The 16,614-nt window shown below is 33.0% G+C and overlaps 1 protein-coding gene across 2 annotated transcripts in view; it reads right to left on the bottom strand.

Annotated features, from left to right (window-relative positions):
* The window catches only part of LOC149563807 (inosine-5'-monophosphate dehydrogenase 2-like), a 32,261-nt gene extending 23,690 nt beyond the window's left edge, over positions 1–8,571 (bottom strand). The window contains exons 1-3 of one of the 2 annotated variants that reach the window (XM_089826938.1): positions 7,626–8,571; positions 7,284–7,481; positions 6,198–6,377 (exon numbers count right to left, since the gene is read on the bottom strand). In XM_089826938.1, coding sequence (XP_089683064.1) covers positions 6,198–6,377; positions 7,284–7,481; positions 7,626–8,423 — 1,176 coding nt within the window. In that variant the 5' untranslated portion in view covers positions 8,424–8,571. The remainder of the gene's footprint in view (positions 1–6,197; positions 6,378–7,283; positions 7,482–7,625) is intronic. The other variant, XM_089826939.1, reaches the window with a different exon arrangement.
* Positions 8,572–16,614: the final 8,043 nt, after the last annotated feature.

The raw sequence follows: 16,614 nt of genomic DNA, 5'->3' as shown, positions 1-16,614 counted from the left end.
AGAAGGCGATGAATGAAAGACTGCTTTCAAGACAAAAGATGGTTTGTATGAATGGTTGATTATGCCTTTTGGTTTGACTAATGGACCTAGTACTTTCATGAGGTTGATAAATGAAGTTCTGAAAAGATTCTTGGGTAAGTTTGTGACTGTTTATTTGGATGATATTCTGATATTCAACAAGACTAAGGAAGAACATCTTGAGCATATTAGACAAGTATTGCAGAGGTTGAAAGAGGAAAAGTTGCTGATTAATCTGAAAAAGTGTTCTTTTATGCAAGAGGAGATTGTGTATTTGGGATTTGTGATTTCAGCTGATGGTTTGAAGATGGATCCTGAGAAGGTTAAAGCAATTTTGGAATGGCCTACACCTGAGAATGTGGGTGAGGTAAGATCATTTCATAGTTTGACTAGTTTTTACAAAAAGTTTATAAAGAATTTCAGTGCAGTTTGTAATGCTATGATTGAAACAATGAGGGGAGATAAAAAGGAATTGAAGTGGACACATGGAGCTAATAAGAGTTTTGAGACTTTGAAACAAAAAGTTGTTAAATTACCTATACTGGCTTTACCTAATTTCAACAAAGTATTTCAAGTTGAATGTGATGCAAGTGGTAATGCAATAGGAGCTGTATTAAGTCAAGAAGGTAAGTCTGTTGCTTTCTTTAGTGAAAAGTTGAATGACGCTAAAAGGAAGTATTCTGTGCATGATCAAGAATTTTATGCCATTGTTCAAGCATTGAAGAAGTGGAGACATTATTTGATTCCTAAGGAGTTTGTGTTGTATACTGATCATAAAACTTTACAATACTTGGGAAGTCAACATAAATTGAATCAAAAACATATGAAGTGGGTTGAGTAGTTGCAGAGTTTTACATTTGTGATCAAGCATAAGAGTGTAGTTACTAACAGAATTGCTGATGCATTGAGTAGAAGACATTTTTTGTTGACTGAAATGAAGGTTGAAGTTCTTGGTTTTAATTAAATGAAAGAGTTGTATGATGTTGATCCTGATTTTTCTGAGGCGTGGAAAGAGTGCAGAACACCAAATCTAACAGATCACATAAGTATGATGAGTATTTCATTCAAGAAGGTATGTTGTTCAAAGGTATTCAATTGTGTATTCCTAGAAGTTCTATGAGGTTGAATCTGATTAAGGAAAAGCATAGTGGTGGATTGGCTTGACATTTTGGAATTGATAAGACATTGAGTTTGCTGAAAGAGAAGTATTATTGGCCACGAATGTCTAAGGATGTTCAGAAATTTGTAAAGAGTTGTGGAGTTTGTCAAGTTGCAAAGGGAGTGAGTCAAAATATTGGTTTATATACACCTATTACTATTCCTAAGGAACCTTGGACTGACATTAGTATGGATTTTGTTCTTGGATTGCTTAAAACAGTGAAAGGGTATGATTTCATATTTGCTGTAGTGGACAGATTTTCTAAGATGGCTCATTTCATACCATGTAAGAAGACATCAGACGCTGAGCATATTGCTAAACTTTTCTTTAAAGAGATTGTGAGATTGCATAGATTACTAAGAAGTATCATTTTAGACAAAGTAAGTTTGTTGGTTATTTTTAGAAGACTTTGGAAAGAAGATGGGTACTGAGCTAAAATTCAATTCTACATTCCATCCACAAATAGCTGGACAGACAGAGGTTGTGAATAGAAGCTTGGGCAATTCGCTAAAATGTTTAGTTGGGAATAAGCCAAGTAATCGGAAGATGGTATTGGCACAAGCTGAATTTGCATATAATAATTATGTGAATAGGAGTATAGGGAAGACACCTTTTGAGATTGTTACTAGAATGCATCCTAGAGGTATATCAGATTTGAGAGATGTTGCTGGTGAAGAAAAGAAAAGTGTTGTAGGAGAAGAATTTGCTGATTTTATGAAGTCTTTGCATAAGGAAGTGAAGTTGAGATTGGAACAAAGTAATCAGAAATATAAGGAGAATGCTAATCAGTCTAGAAGACACTATGATTTTCAAGTTGGTAATGACGTGATGGTTCATCTAAAGAAAAGAAGATTCCCAGTTGGAACATACAGTAAGCTGAAGATAAAAAAATTTGGACCTTGTAAGATCTTGAAGAAGTTTGACAGTGGTAATGCTTATGAAATTGAGTTACCTAATAACATGGATATATCTTCTATATTCAATATTGCTGATTTGTATAAGTATCATGAGTTAGATGATGAAGTTGTTGTATTAGAAGATTATCCTAAGAAGCAGATTGAAGAAGTTGAACAGATATTGGATTAGAGAGTTGGCAAGAGTACAAGAGAAAAAGATTACTATGAATATTTGGTGAAGTGGAAGAACGGGCCTATTGAAGATGCTTAAGGACCCGTTTGGTGAGCGGAATAGGAATACGTATTCTGGAATAGAACGTATTCCTGTTCTCCATTTGGTTCAGCATATTTTTTGATGAGAATTCGCAGACCCGAAAATTTATGTTTTCTAAAATTAAAAAAAATGGAATAGGAATACGTATTCCAATACCACCTATTTTGGTGGAATTGCAAAACCCCATTTTTGGGCCAAAAATGGAATACGTATTCCATTTTTGCTTCGTATTCCAATCCCGTTTTGGTGCATCCAAACAAGGAATTCACAATTTTTGGAATACGTATTCCTATTTCGCTCACCAAACGGGCCCTAATGGATTTCTCAATCTGAGTTGGATTCCACTCAGATTGTGACATCTCAATGATTCAAGAGAATCATTTCTTTCAACCCCAGTTATCTGATGCAGGAGCATCCTGGGTTGCCTTGTTATCCTGCTCATTTTTATTCATTTTGCATGTTGATGCCAAGTTACTATAGCTCTAGTGGATGCCGAGTTACTGTAGCTCTAATGGATGTCGAGTTACTATAGCAATCTAGTGTTGACCGAGTGTTCCTTCATATGCCAAGTGACTCTTCATGTGCCAAGTTACCCAGTGTATGCCAAGTGACTCTTCATGTGCCGAGTTACCCAGTGTATGCCAAGTGTCAGCATTTGGACATGATTTTTGCGAGCCGACTTGCGAGATTTATTTTGATTGCGACATTTATGATAAGATCTTTTCTTGGGATGCGTCCAGACCATTGTTGGGTCGGCCTTCTTATGTAATGTTTTAGAATAATCTATAAGCCATTTTGGCAAGTATATATAGAGTATTTAAGCTTAGAGTTAGGTAAGTTTTTGGAAAGAAGATTAGAGAGCAGAATTGAAAGTGCAAATTTGTAGTTGGATCTTTGAAGGTGAATGTATTTGTAATTGGCCGTAACCCAGAAGGCCTTACAGTTGGGCATGTATGAAGATATTTTGATGAATCAATAAAAGTATTTCACTCTTCTTCCTCTTTTGGTTGTTGTTCTTTGTGTTTGCTTCCGTTGTGTTAACTCTTGTAGGGTGGTTTGGATAGTTGGGTGAGCCTTTGGCCCTAGTTATTCACCCATTGCCTACGTCAAAATAGAATGATCATAATCTTTATGGCCACAATTATGATAACTATCCCTATCAGCAAATTCTATGCATAAGTAGTTTGCAATAAGTTTTAGCATTTAACATGATGATATCTAGTTTGATGTTTTGTTGAATTTACAAATTCAATCTCTTTAATTCAGCCCTGTGCATGGCAAGAGAAGTCAAACATAGTATGAATCCATAATCTTTTTACTGATAGAAATTAGAAATAAACAATCAAATTTTGAAATCTTTTAATCTCAAATTGTGAGATGCTGGATGCATGTAATCTTCTTGAATAGTTGACAAAACCGGTTGTTCTGAGAATTCCTAACACCTCGGACTCACCCGGCTGTATAGCCAAGAAAAAGGGTGACGAGATGAAAAAAAGGAATCTGTAATAACATGAAACAGTAATCAGTTATGACGATTCAATGTTTATCATTTTGATATGAATTAATTAATAGCTCATGCATAGTCCTGTTAATGTAGTCTCCTGCTACCAAGTCATATGGTGAGTTAAATACCAGGATGCCCAATGGATGGCAAGATGACCCCTATTTGTTCCGATTAGGGAGGGCCTTTCTCGTTAGAGATCGTGAGGGGATAAGATTTGGTCCGAGGTTGGGTGGTTAAGTCCCTAACAATGTTTCACCTCTCCCCAAGATGTTAGTTGTGCGTCAGACAGAGATAAGTTATGCAATCAATTGTTATCAAAAATAAGTCATGCAGTCAATTGTTATCGGAAATAGGTATTATCACTTTTATTTATGAGGTAAGATTAAATTGAGTTATTTCATTGTTATCGTTATTTTACACCTAGATGCAAGAAATAGATTCGTGGATTGTTTTTCATTTATATGAATATCAAATATAAGTATATTTCTAATCTTGAGTTACTGTCACAGTTAAGCAATCGGAAGGAAAGGAACCTGAAGCCCTAAATTGATTGAGTGATGACTGGAACCCTAAGTGATATAGTGGGCTTAGAAGCCCTAATAGAATTTGTGGTAGCGGAAGCCCTAATTGAATCAGTGGTATCAGAAGCCCTAATTGAATCCATGGTAGCGGAAGCCCTAATTAAATCTGTGGTATCAAAAGCCCTAAGTAATATAAGGGTATCAAAAGCCCTAAATGAAGCAATGGTAAACAATGCCCTAATTGATACAGTGGTATGTGATGCCCTAATTTTAAATATAGTGGTATTTAATTGTAATTATCACTTGATTTTGAGATAGCAATTTTTAGATGATAGTCGTCATTTGAAATTGTTAAAGTGTATTTGTGGACTAACCTAGAAGGTTGCAGAAGCATCCCTAGTTTGATTTCTATCTCAATTTTCCGAGGTATGTAGTTTTCAATTTCTGAAGTAATTTCATTTGATGATACTTCAAGTTTTTAGTCAAGAAATTTTGTCTAACTGATTTTAACAGAAAACCTTATTCACATGAACATGAAAGATATAATTGTCTTCCTATGAAACGAAGTAATAACTATATTCTTTGAGTATGTTAGATGTTAATTTAGACCCGAGAAAACCGGATGTTACAGGTATACTGCCCATTGGATCAGATAATGAGTATTTAAAAGAACTATAGCAAGATGGGCACTAGAGACAGGCTCATCAAATGCCGTCTGAGGAACCAAGCCTTTCAGCTTTATTATAGTATTCATGCTTCTTAAGTTGCTCGATGCTCAGCAAGTTCCTCACAAGAACTTTGAACATAATATGTTTATATAATCACTCTTAGGAATGCAAAGAATCGAAACTATTCAATTTCTCAAATTATTGAGTCTCTTCATTTGACTCTCTTCCATAACGTTTCATGTCTTTTCTCTTCCACAAATCCAAGTTTAATAATCAAAGCTGATTTTAGATCTTATTTAAATAATAAATATAAAAGAAAAAGTAGATTTTGGCAATAATCCCATTAAATAGATGCGATAATATCTTCTAAAGTTTATTATTTTATGATTTTCTGGATCAAGTTATATGTGTAGCTATCTTTATTCACTTTGCAAGTTTTGAAAATGGTCTTGGCCAAGAGGGATCTATTTTGCAGATTTAATTATCACTCAAAGATAGCAAAATGGAGAATCTATGAGGGGAAAATAAAAGATTAATTCCTTATCCCAAATGGTCAGGGTTCTTCTAAATCAATCCAGTAAAGTTGCAAATATTAAAAAGTGTAAATGTAATTTTGACAATGCATAGAAGGTCTACCTTTCATAACAGATTAGGAAATAGGGTAATGCCCTTTTAAATTATGTAATGTATAGGACACTGGTCCTGGGTTAGACTGAAGTTTTTCTTTCTCCTTTCTTTCCTACCAATGCCCGTTTGACCGGAGACAATGTAATTCCTTCTTTTTATTAAATAAAATCATATAGGGCCACGGCCTTTTACCAATCAAAAACAAAAATGGCATTGCAAATTCAGCACATCATATATATTTAATTGAAGCTATTTTTATATTTTCTTATTTATTTGATTTTCATTATTCATATATTTTTATATCAGTTTAATACACATTCCCAAAATCATGAAAAAGATAATTGTTCCTCAAAACCTCGTCCCCACTGTCCCCGTTTCTTGAAGAAACATTGTTACTTTTAATAATGCTTTATTTTGGCAAGGTTGGTTAAATGTGGAGTAAAGGTAAACTGAAGCCATTTCTTAAGTAGATACAGAAGATTGTCCACGAATTGACTAGAAACAATGTGTAAATGCAAATCAAAGGTTACCTGAACAAAAAAATCACCCGGAGCCTCCTCTGTACCAGCAAGAAAGCTACCCATCATAACAGTAGATGCACCCAATGTCAAGGCCTTCACAATGTGTCCCGAATTTGAAATTCCACCATCAGCAATAACAGGAATCCCTCTCTCCATTGCAATAGATGCAACCTTGTAGACTGCTGTTGCCTGCACCAATTCAAAAAAGCTAAATATGGAATACTGATGATCTAAAGGCTTTACGCAGAACTAAAGGCAAACAGAAGATGTAAATGTCCTGCTTCAATATTAAGAAATTCTGAAGAATATTTTCAACACATGTATTTAATGTTGCATTTTAACTTTTGAGGAGCAACGCTATTTTTTTCCAGCTAACTAAAACTCCATTTTTTATATACAGCTAAGATACACTTCAAATAATATTGTTAATGTTAAAAACCAACTTATGAAGCATGTCATAACCCCGTACACAGATGAATTGAATTAGCAAATGAATTGCCCTGTAAATCTTCAGAAATTTCTGTGTCCAAATTGGACCAAAGAAAGATACTAATATGAAGCAACAGTATGAAACGAGATGATCGGTTCTTATCAATAGGAATCAATAACAATAACAGCAAGGCATCCTTCGAGAAGAATCAAATCTGGTAATATTACAGTATCAGTGAATCAGTTAACAGTAGCAAGTATAAGCATTGATTGTATGCATCGATAAAGACAAGCAGCAATAATCATCTGAAAACTAAAGGGAGTCGATACAAACAACTACTGATCCTCCCAGAGTTGATTGATATTAATAGAATGCTAACTAAATTAAGATTGATTTAAGTCAAACTGAAAGGATGCATTTTTATTTTTATTAATGATGGTTGTGAAAAGATATGATTTTGAGGATCAGCTCTCTATAAAGCTATGTTCCATGTTGTTTAGGGGATGGAAGCGGGAACGGCATGAAAGTGTTTCCGGGATATTTCCTAAAGGGCCAAAAATCAAGGACGGCAGTATATATATACACACGCAAATACATATTTCAAAATATTGTAAGGTGTCATAGACAGAGGGAAAGAGAGAGGCATATGTCAGGCTTTGAATTACCTGTCCTCTTCCAACAGCACAAACTTCTTGTGTGGTGCATATTGAACCTGAACCCATCCCAACTCTGAGTGCATCCGCCCCTGCATCTATCAAATTCTTGGCCTGGTAGGCAGTGACCACATTTCCCGCAATAACATCCAATCCAGTATACGTCTTCTTGACATAAGCCAACATATCTCTCTGGTAAATGGAATCCCCCTGTGAGTAACAAACAAAATTAACAGCTAATCAATTGTTGAATCAATTTGAAATGAAGCTAAACGGAAGCTTGCTCAATAGCATAATTTACCAATTCAAAATTAATATATGCATGATTCTGTCGGATTTGGAAGCTTCTCTTACCTGTGAGCTATCCAAAATAATGGCGTTCACACCAGCATCCACGAGAAGCCGAAGTCTTTCCTTATCAGAGTCTCTTGTCCCAATTGCTGCTCCCACGAGTATCCTCCCATCAGCTCCAATGGAAGGGCTCTCCAAAGCAGGATTCCGCCTAATTCTTTCCACGTCACTCCTCAACAAAAGCTCTACAACATCACCTTTTTCATCAACAAGAGGAAGATGGTCCAATTCCTCATCAACTAAAATACTTGCAGCCTCCTCAAAACTTAAACCTGCCCGCGCCTTAACCACGTCTGTGGTCATAACTTTCCCGACAGTGGATGCATTGGCATCAAAAGCCAAGTTTGCTTCTGTAACAATTCCCAAAAGCTGGGACCCCATGGCCCCTGTTTCCGTGACCAGTGCGCATGAAAACCCTTGCGTTTCTCTCAAATCGTTGATCTTTTTAACGCTGTCCGAAGCTTTCAAGCAGACTGGATCGGCCACAAACCCTAGTCGGGTATTTTTCGCCTTTTTTACAAGCTCTGCCTGTTCTTCTGGTAGATTATTGTAATGAATGAAGCCTATTCCGCCAAGGGCGGCCATGGCTACTGCCATTGAAGTTTCTGTGACTGTGTCCATCGGAGAAGACACACACGGTGTTCTTAAAACTATATTTTTCGTAAGACGTGTAGATAAATCCACTGACTCCGTAGCAAAATCGATATATCCAGGGAGGAAGATGAGGTCGTCATAAGTATAGGAGTATCCCTGTGTGAAAAGCCTGTGAGCTGAAAACCCATCTTCTACTACACCTGCCATTTCTTCTAAACCAACCTTGGATAGAGATCTCGTGCTCTGGTTTCCATGGAGGGCTGCCCGTTATTAATTTTATAGCGTGGGCGAAAGAAGAAGAGCTAGTGACGTCTAATGGACAAAAAATTATAAAATAAATAAGAATGGCACTTCCACGGATATTGCCGTGCGCCATATATTCCTACAAACTTTGGAGCTATATTTTTTTATAATTCTCCCGCCTATTCACACGAATGTGAACAATTAAATATTTATTAGTTCCTTTGGAGGAAACTAATGAATCACCAAGTTCCATATTCGTTCTACAATTTAAAAATTTCATTCATATATCAATGTTTGCAAAAAGTTTATTAATTCGCATTTTTTTAAATTGAAAAATACAATTTTTTTAAACTTTATTGGTTCATGATGAAAAAGGCAATGAAAAAATTCAATTTTCCAAGTATTTTTTTGACAAGCATTAATTGCAACCTTAGGATAAATTTTTTTTTTAAATAAACATTTTTCTAACACCTTTATTAATGAATACATTAATTTCAATTTTATCTTTTCCACATTTGTGACAAGTGGATAAACTTTTTTTTTCAAAAAAACAATTAATTTTAATTGATGTTTATCTTTGTAATTTGTAAAATGTTATTCAAATATAGACATTTTAACTCTTTTAAATTGTCAATTTTTAAAAAATATTTTTTATATAGTTTAATTTCATATTTATTTAATTTTAATTTGTATATAAGTTTAAATTATAATTTAATTTTTTTATTTTTACATATCTAAACCAATGATTTTAATACATTTTATTTTATTTTTTATTTATATATATAATTTTACTAGATTATACATTTATTTAACATATATAATTTATACTATATTGATATTTTTAATTTATACTTTAAAATATATAATATTAATTTTGTATCAATTTTAATAAAGTTCAAATTATTTAGCTTGGTATATTATCAACTTTATTTATTATAAGTGTGTTTGGTTTTTTTAAAGCATAAATGTTATTTTTAAATTAATTTTTTTTTTTTTTTTATGGATTATATTTAACCTTAAGAATATTGTCCAACTTCTGCAATTGGATGAATTTATCACTTGAAAAAGATATATCAAACAATTTAATAATTGAAATTAATCAATTTAACTTTTTTTTTTAAATTATACAATTTTATCTATATCTCATGTATAATTAGTTGATAAATATCTTTGGTATGATAAATGTTCTTTAGGATGTCATCTAATTTTAATTTAGCATGATACTATAATGTTTATTTATATATTCTTTTACTATTTTAATTAATATACATCATTGCACTTATATAATTTAATAATATTCTAACTATACTCGTAATTTAATTTAGTTTAGCACTATAATATTATATTTTTCATTACTATTTATTTGTTATTTTATTAAATTAAATACATTATATTTTAACCAAAATCTACTTCAATCAACCATAAAATCATGAAGGTGGGAACTTTGGCGCATGTGCCCCTTGTTTCTAGTAGAGGACAACTAAAAGGTTTCATTGATGCTAAATTCAATGGAATTAAATTCTTACTTTTAAAAGTAACCAGTCATGCGAGCATCAATAAAATTCATATGCATAGAAAACATAAAAATCTTCAACCAAAATGCTTTATGAATTTGTGTTTGAGAGCATCTTGTAATAATAATAATAATAATAAATTAGATGTTAGATTTTTCCAATCTTTCGTTATAATTTATTTTAATAATTGTTTTATTATAATATACAGATAAGTGACTTTAAAGAAATATATGATATGGAAATTTGAAGAATGTGTTATTTAAATTTTTAAAATATATAAATAAATAAGTAAAAAATTAAATAAATATAAATTTTAAACAATAATGTTAATTATTATAATATATTAATTAAATTAAAGAAATAAAATATAAATTGATATTATTTTTAATAAATTTTATTTAATTTTTAACTATTAGGTTTAGTTTTACTTGTAAATTTTAATATAAATGTTAAAACTTTAACATTTTTCATATAATAATTGATTGTAAGTTAAGGTTGAGGATCTCTCTTCATTTAGCTTATATCCTTAGGTCTCTCATTCCTTCCATGTCTACCTCTCCCTCAATCTCCTCTTACTCATATATTCCTCCCACTTCTAGGTTTATTCCTATCTTTAGCCTCTCTCCCTCTCTTTATCTTAATTTTTACTATCTCTCCCCTTTTATCTCCCCATATCTCTATTTCTATTTGCCTACCTCTACTTATTTATGAACTTGTCTATTTCTCTCCTCATCTCTCCATTCCCACTATCTCTATATCTCCTTATGCATCTATATGTTTATAATTATATCTTACAACATATATATACTATAGAATTATGGTTAGGGTTAGGGTAAGGATTGGTTTAAGATTATGATTATGGTTAGTGTAAGAAATGGGGTTAGAATAAAGATTATGGTTGCAGAAAGGGACTATTTTGTGTTATATTAAATTAGAGGATTATTAATGATTCCTAAACCTTGTACCATCAATATTTGTCTTAGACAAAATGAAGAGAGCATGAGGGCTATATAGAGAGAGCTGACTAGAGAGAATCATGAGGAGAGGGGTAAGGATTTGGGGGACGAGGATTAGAGGGAGGGACAAAAATGAGGATACGATGTTCAAATGTGAGGTTGGTGGTTATTATTGATGTCAACCTCCTTATTTCAACCTCCAGTATATCGTTGATTGTAAACTATTGGGTTTCCAATAATTGTGGCGTATCAATTGATTATGCATTGATTATCTTGCATATTGATAACCTATGCTTTGTGTACGGTTCATGGTTGTTGCATTAATTGCATTACCATTTTATGCCTCCTCAAAGGTTTCTTAGATTGTCTTGTTATTTGCATGGAGCATATGTTTTGGGTCGATCCTTTGTGGAGCATGTTGGTGTTTTCATTCCCAACAGTTTTTCCCAGTGTGTTCATTTGATCCATTCACACCCATGGTCATTGTTAGTGAACAGATCGGTCTTCCAAGAAAATGCCTACAAAATGATCCTAAAATGCCCAAACAAGAAGACTCAACCAACGCCAACAGTTGGGTCACTATGTTGTTGAAATGCGCAAGTGCCCTCTAAATTAAATTTGAGTATAGCTCCCCATGTAAGATTTACAATGAAATAATAGAACTACAGATACAGATGCTTTAAACAAGAAAGCACAAAAGACACACAAACACCCACTCGTAAACACAACGTAGATGTGAAGAAACTAAATAACCAAAAGAAAATAATAAGTAAATGATACAAAGCTCATTTACCCAATCATTACATTATAGGAGAAATGAAGAAAGAAAGAAAATTTGTTCTTTCCAAATACACGAGCGACAAAAGTCTAAAGTCCTAATAATAATCATGGTAATAATCATATGTGTCAAAACTACATTTAGAGACAATCAAGATAATTCAAAGATTGATATTGATCAAAAGGCTAATACACAAACTCAAAGTTTTGATATACTAAAACTTTTCTCTTTTAAACACAATAAAACAAAGAAAGATTTGCTCCTTGGCACACATAAATCACTTATTCAGAGAAATATCTACCCTCCTATAAAGTGAAGTTTACAAAATAAATACAATTCCCTTGTCTTTTGTTATTTCTAACTCTTCCTAGCACAAAGTTTGTGCTACATAAAGTTTGCTCCTCCCAGCCCAAAAAGTTGGAACCACTTCTTTGTCTTTTCATATCTTATTTATCTTGTTATTTTATGGTAATATTTGTTAGTTCTCGTAACTAATTCTTGGAATTTCCTCCCATCTTATGGGGCCTTGGTGCTTTATAAATCTTAAATTTATAAGTGACTTTAGATTTATTTGTCATTTTAGAAGACCTGTTGATGTGTCTTTGCTCAAATGACACTTTTAAGCTTAACATGGGTGATGACTCATCATTATTATTATTTTATGTTTATCTAAGCTGCAAGGTTTGCAAGTTTCTTTGAATTGCTTCTTAGATTTGCCATGCCTCCTATGATATGGTTGAATGATTAGGCTTTCAACTTTTGATGATACTTTGATCATCATTAGGTATGCATTTGGATTAGCACATGATGTCAAATAGTCAATGTACATATCCCCTATGCATCCAAATTTTGCACAAATATTTGTGATGAATCCTCGAGATTCCTTGAACGTCTGATGGTTATTGATTGCATATGTGAGGACAATTAGTATGCTCTGCTTGTAATATACCTTTGATCATTTTGTTAAATCCTTTATGTTCATCTTTGTGTGATGCTCATTGTTTCTTCTCTTCGAGACCTTGTAACTAGTTCTATTGTACCCATCTATCTCTTCTCAATTCAATGACTACAAATTTAGTTGACAAATGTATATTCTCTGAATGAACTAGTTATCTGTGCCAAAGATAATCATCATGGCTACATGTTGACCTTCTAGAATGTAGGCTTGATTACTTGAGATTGACTAAAAAATGGCCTTCGTGATAGGTCAGGATACTGTCAAAAGGTGAACAGTCTTGTGTCTCTTGTTTCCTCCTATAGAATAACTCAGATTCCTTCCTCTAAAGCATTCTCTATATATGAATTTGATCAATGAAATGGTTATCTTCCATGCCCAAATTTTCTTTGAATGTCATAGTTTTGTGGGTATGATAGAGTTTAAGAAGCTGCAAAATATAGGTTGAATCTATGTTCACCTAAAAGCATATGCTTGGATGGTTAGAACTATTACAACTACCTTGAAATCAAATTCTAAATTTGAAGGCTTCCCTCAAGTTTGCTATGGGGTCATGTTAAACTTATCATTGGGCATTTGAGTCATTATCAATTAGACCCGAAGTTGATCATGAATGAGGTGTCGAGTGCTCATGTTGGTATCAAACTCATCTAGTAATTTGATCGAATAGGCTTGAAAGTTCAGTTAAAGTCCACAGACTAATGGCAACATGATAGTCCGCATTCCTCAATTGTGAAGATGATCTCAATTTGCTAAAGGGCATAATTCATAATTCCCCTATTGCTATCATAGACTGAGCATGACTTGATATAAAGTCATTCAAAATGAGAACATGTCCTTGGTTTCATCCCTATTAGTAATTCCTCAAGTAATATGTGTCCTTTGACCATGCTTCCATATGAATGAGTCATCAACAATGAGAATGAATTGACTCATCATTTCTTGATTATATTCTGAAATTCTTATGTGGGGACCACAAATAGTCTTCTGTCATCCAACATGTCGAGCATCAATAATGTGACTATTCAATGAATTCAAAAGCCATCCATTACATATCATCAACATGATCTATCGTTCCATTTATTGAGGAGTATTTTTTTATCAAACCAAGAAAGAGCAAGTATCTTGAAGAAAAGCCAATCCTTGTAAGAGTTCTTCTACAACTGAATGCATTGTTCCTCATTGCACCATGACTTTGAGTTTAAATAGTCACTTTCAAATTAGTGGATCTAATACTTTGGACTAGTTATTCTCGAACAATGATGGCTTGGATCATGAACAATGCATTTAAAGTGATTAAGGAGTTTATTGGGTTTGCACCAAGATTAGGTCCTTCATGTTTGAAGTCTACATTACTAATCTCAATGTACCATCTATAACTTGAACCAATCTAAAAAAAATTGAACCTTGAGCATTTGGGATCTCTAGACTTTGAATCACTCTAAACTTTATTGAACTAGATGAACTTGAGTAACTTGCACTTATGCATCTGTGAACTTTATTGAAATCAATCTGACCTTGTAGGGTGAACTACCTCAAACCAAATGAACCAAGATGAATCAAAATAAACCATTTATACCTCCTTCAGAAAATTGAACCACTTTGAACTACTTTGAACTTAGTTCAAAGAGGTTTAAGACCCTAAACTGAAAGTTTTATTACTAGGGTTTATATGGGTACCAATAGTCGTGTTAGTATATTGGTATGCTTAAGGGTTATTCTATTTCTTGAGGTGGTGTCTCCCATCCTAAATCTATCTTGGCTAACATGTTTATTATGAACATTCAAATGGAAATGAAAAATTACTCAAATAGTTGATCAAGGGGGTACAAATAGTTCTAAACTTTAATTACAGATTCTTGACACTATATTCTATTTCGGTTCCATTTTCATTTTGTTGGAAGTGAGCATTATTGTATTGATAATGAGCATTATTGTATTGATAATGAGCATTGTTGTATTGACAATTAGCCTTGTCATATTTCAAGGCATGGCTACTGAGGCGATTAGGCTATTGGTAGTACCCTTGTTGAGGTAGTTGGCCTTGTACGAAATCACCTAATTAGTGCCACTTTAATTAGTTTTGTTTTTATTCCATGAGAATTAGCTTCTCCATGCTTTTTTCCAACTAAGTTTTTCTACATAAATTCTATTGTTCCTTCTATTGGTGTATATGTGCTCACATGTTTATCTTTATGATGATGGATTTATGTACTTTGACCAAAAGATCTTAAGTGAAACAGGGTAAAAGAATATACTAATACAAGGGTGCAAGAACTTACCAATTTGATGAAAGAGATAATTTATATTTAAGGAGGCATAAAATGAGTTGAAAATTAACATATTACCTACTATGAACTAAGTTTGTATAGGTTGTAAAATATGTTGTACAATTCAATCTAAGACTTTATATATACAATGTAATCATGTTGAGGTGTGTGTGCCTCTTTTACCTAAAAGGACTATTTTGATATTCATTTTTAAATTTTAGATCAAACCAAATAAGAAGAAAAAGTGCATCTTATGAGCCATAATATAATTTTGTGTAGCTTGTACAATACAATGTGAGTTCAACCTAGAACTTTGTATTTATAGTAAAATATCATTAGGTGTGGATAGCTACCTAAAGAGAAAGGATTTGATATTCTACCTTTAAATTGAGGTGAAAAAAATGAGCAAAATTTACATGTTACCAACAACTTTTTTGAAGACATGCCATCTCTCTCTCTCTCTCTCTCTCTCTCTCTCTCTCTCTCTCTCTCTCTCTCTCTCTCTCTCACACACACACACACACACACACACACACACACACACACACACACACACACACAAAAACACATTTTCTCCATATTAGTCTATTTTTCTCTCTATATGTACCTCTCTCCCTTTCATTTCTAATACATCTATATTTGTAAGGCACTAATCATATAGGAAAGGAAATAAGAGACAATGATAAGAAGTATATAAGATATCATAAGATATCACCTATAGAAGGTAGAATTACATGTATTACTCCCATAAATAATTATGTTTCCTACTAGTGTCATAAGGATAAGTGAAGGTGAACATAGTAAACGAGTCACTATACTACCCAAGAAATAAAGGAAGGGGATGATAAGTATGTAGTTATTACAGAGCTCAATACTTACCGAGTTATTCTTCACCGACCAAAGGACATCACTGAGTCAAGAAAGAGATCATCAAGCAGAGATAATACTGAATGACAACAAACATAATAGAGTATTTATTGAGTGAAATAGAAAATACATACAAGTTTGATTTGGCATAAATTTTGATGTGAAACAAACTTACCAAGAAAGAAACCTAATTTACGAAGTTCAAGGAAAAGGTTTGAAAAGATTTATTGAAGAATGTGTTTTCATTGTTTTATGATTCCAAGGAAGAGAAGACCAATGAAAATATAGAAGAGGAAAATATGGAATCAAGATTATGAACTAGATCATTGATATCACTCAATGACATATTCTAGAAAGTTGTTAAACCCTAACATAGAGACTGTATTTTACAAAGACAATGTTGTGGATAGTTGTATACTTGTATTATTTGTAGAAAGACAACACTAAAGTTGGTTGGAAAATGAGTTTGGTGGTCTTTCCCTAAAGTTGTTTTGACATTGGGTCATTCTGCCTTCCACAACTCCTAATAGGGTTGGAATCTCCTAACTGGGATTCAAAGTCTCCTAACAGGGACTGATATATACCAAATGTATTTCATTGACTCCTAAAAATTTCCATCCTTTCACAAGGAACTTATATATCAGTACATCATTTTGTGGGTACCATCACTATCGGAGTTTTCCCTCTGATCAAGGGTTTCCCTAGTTAACAAATCTAGTGTTATTGTGTATGGTTATCTTTCTATGGTTGTTGCATCTATTGTTTACATGTTTTGGAATTAATGAGGATATTGAGAGTTGTTTTAATTGCATAAT

The sequence above is a fragment of the Cupressus sempervirens genome, chromosome 4 (assembly GCF_028749045.1).
Source record: "Cupressus sempervirens isolate cs-2001-9-10 chromosome 4, ASM2874904v1, whole genome shotgun sequence".
NCBI classification, from domain to species: domain Eukaryota; kingdom Viridiplantae; phylum Streptophyta; class Pinopsida; order Cupressales; family Cupressaceae; genus Cupressus; species Cupressus sempervirens.
Note: the sequence above shows the minus strand (reverse complement) of the source record. Positions and strands in the feature narration are given on the sequence as shown.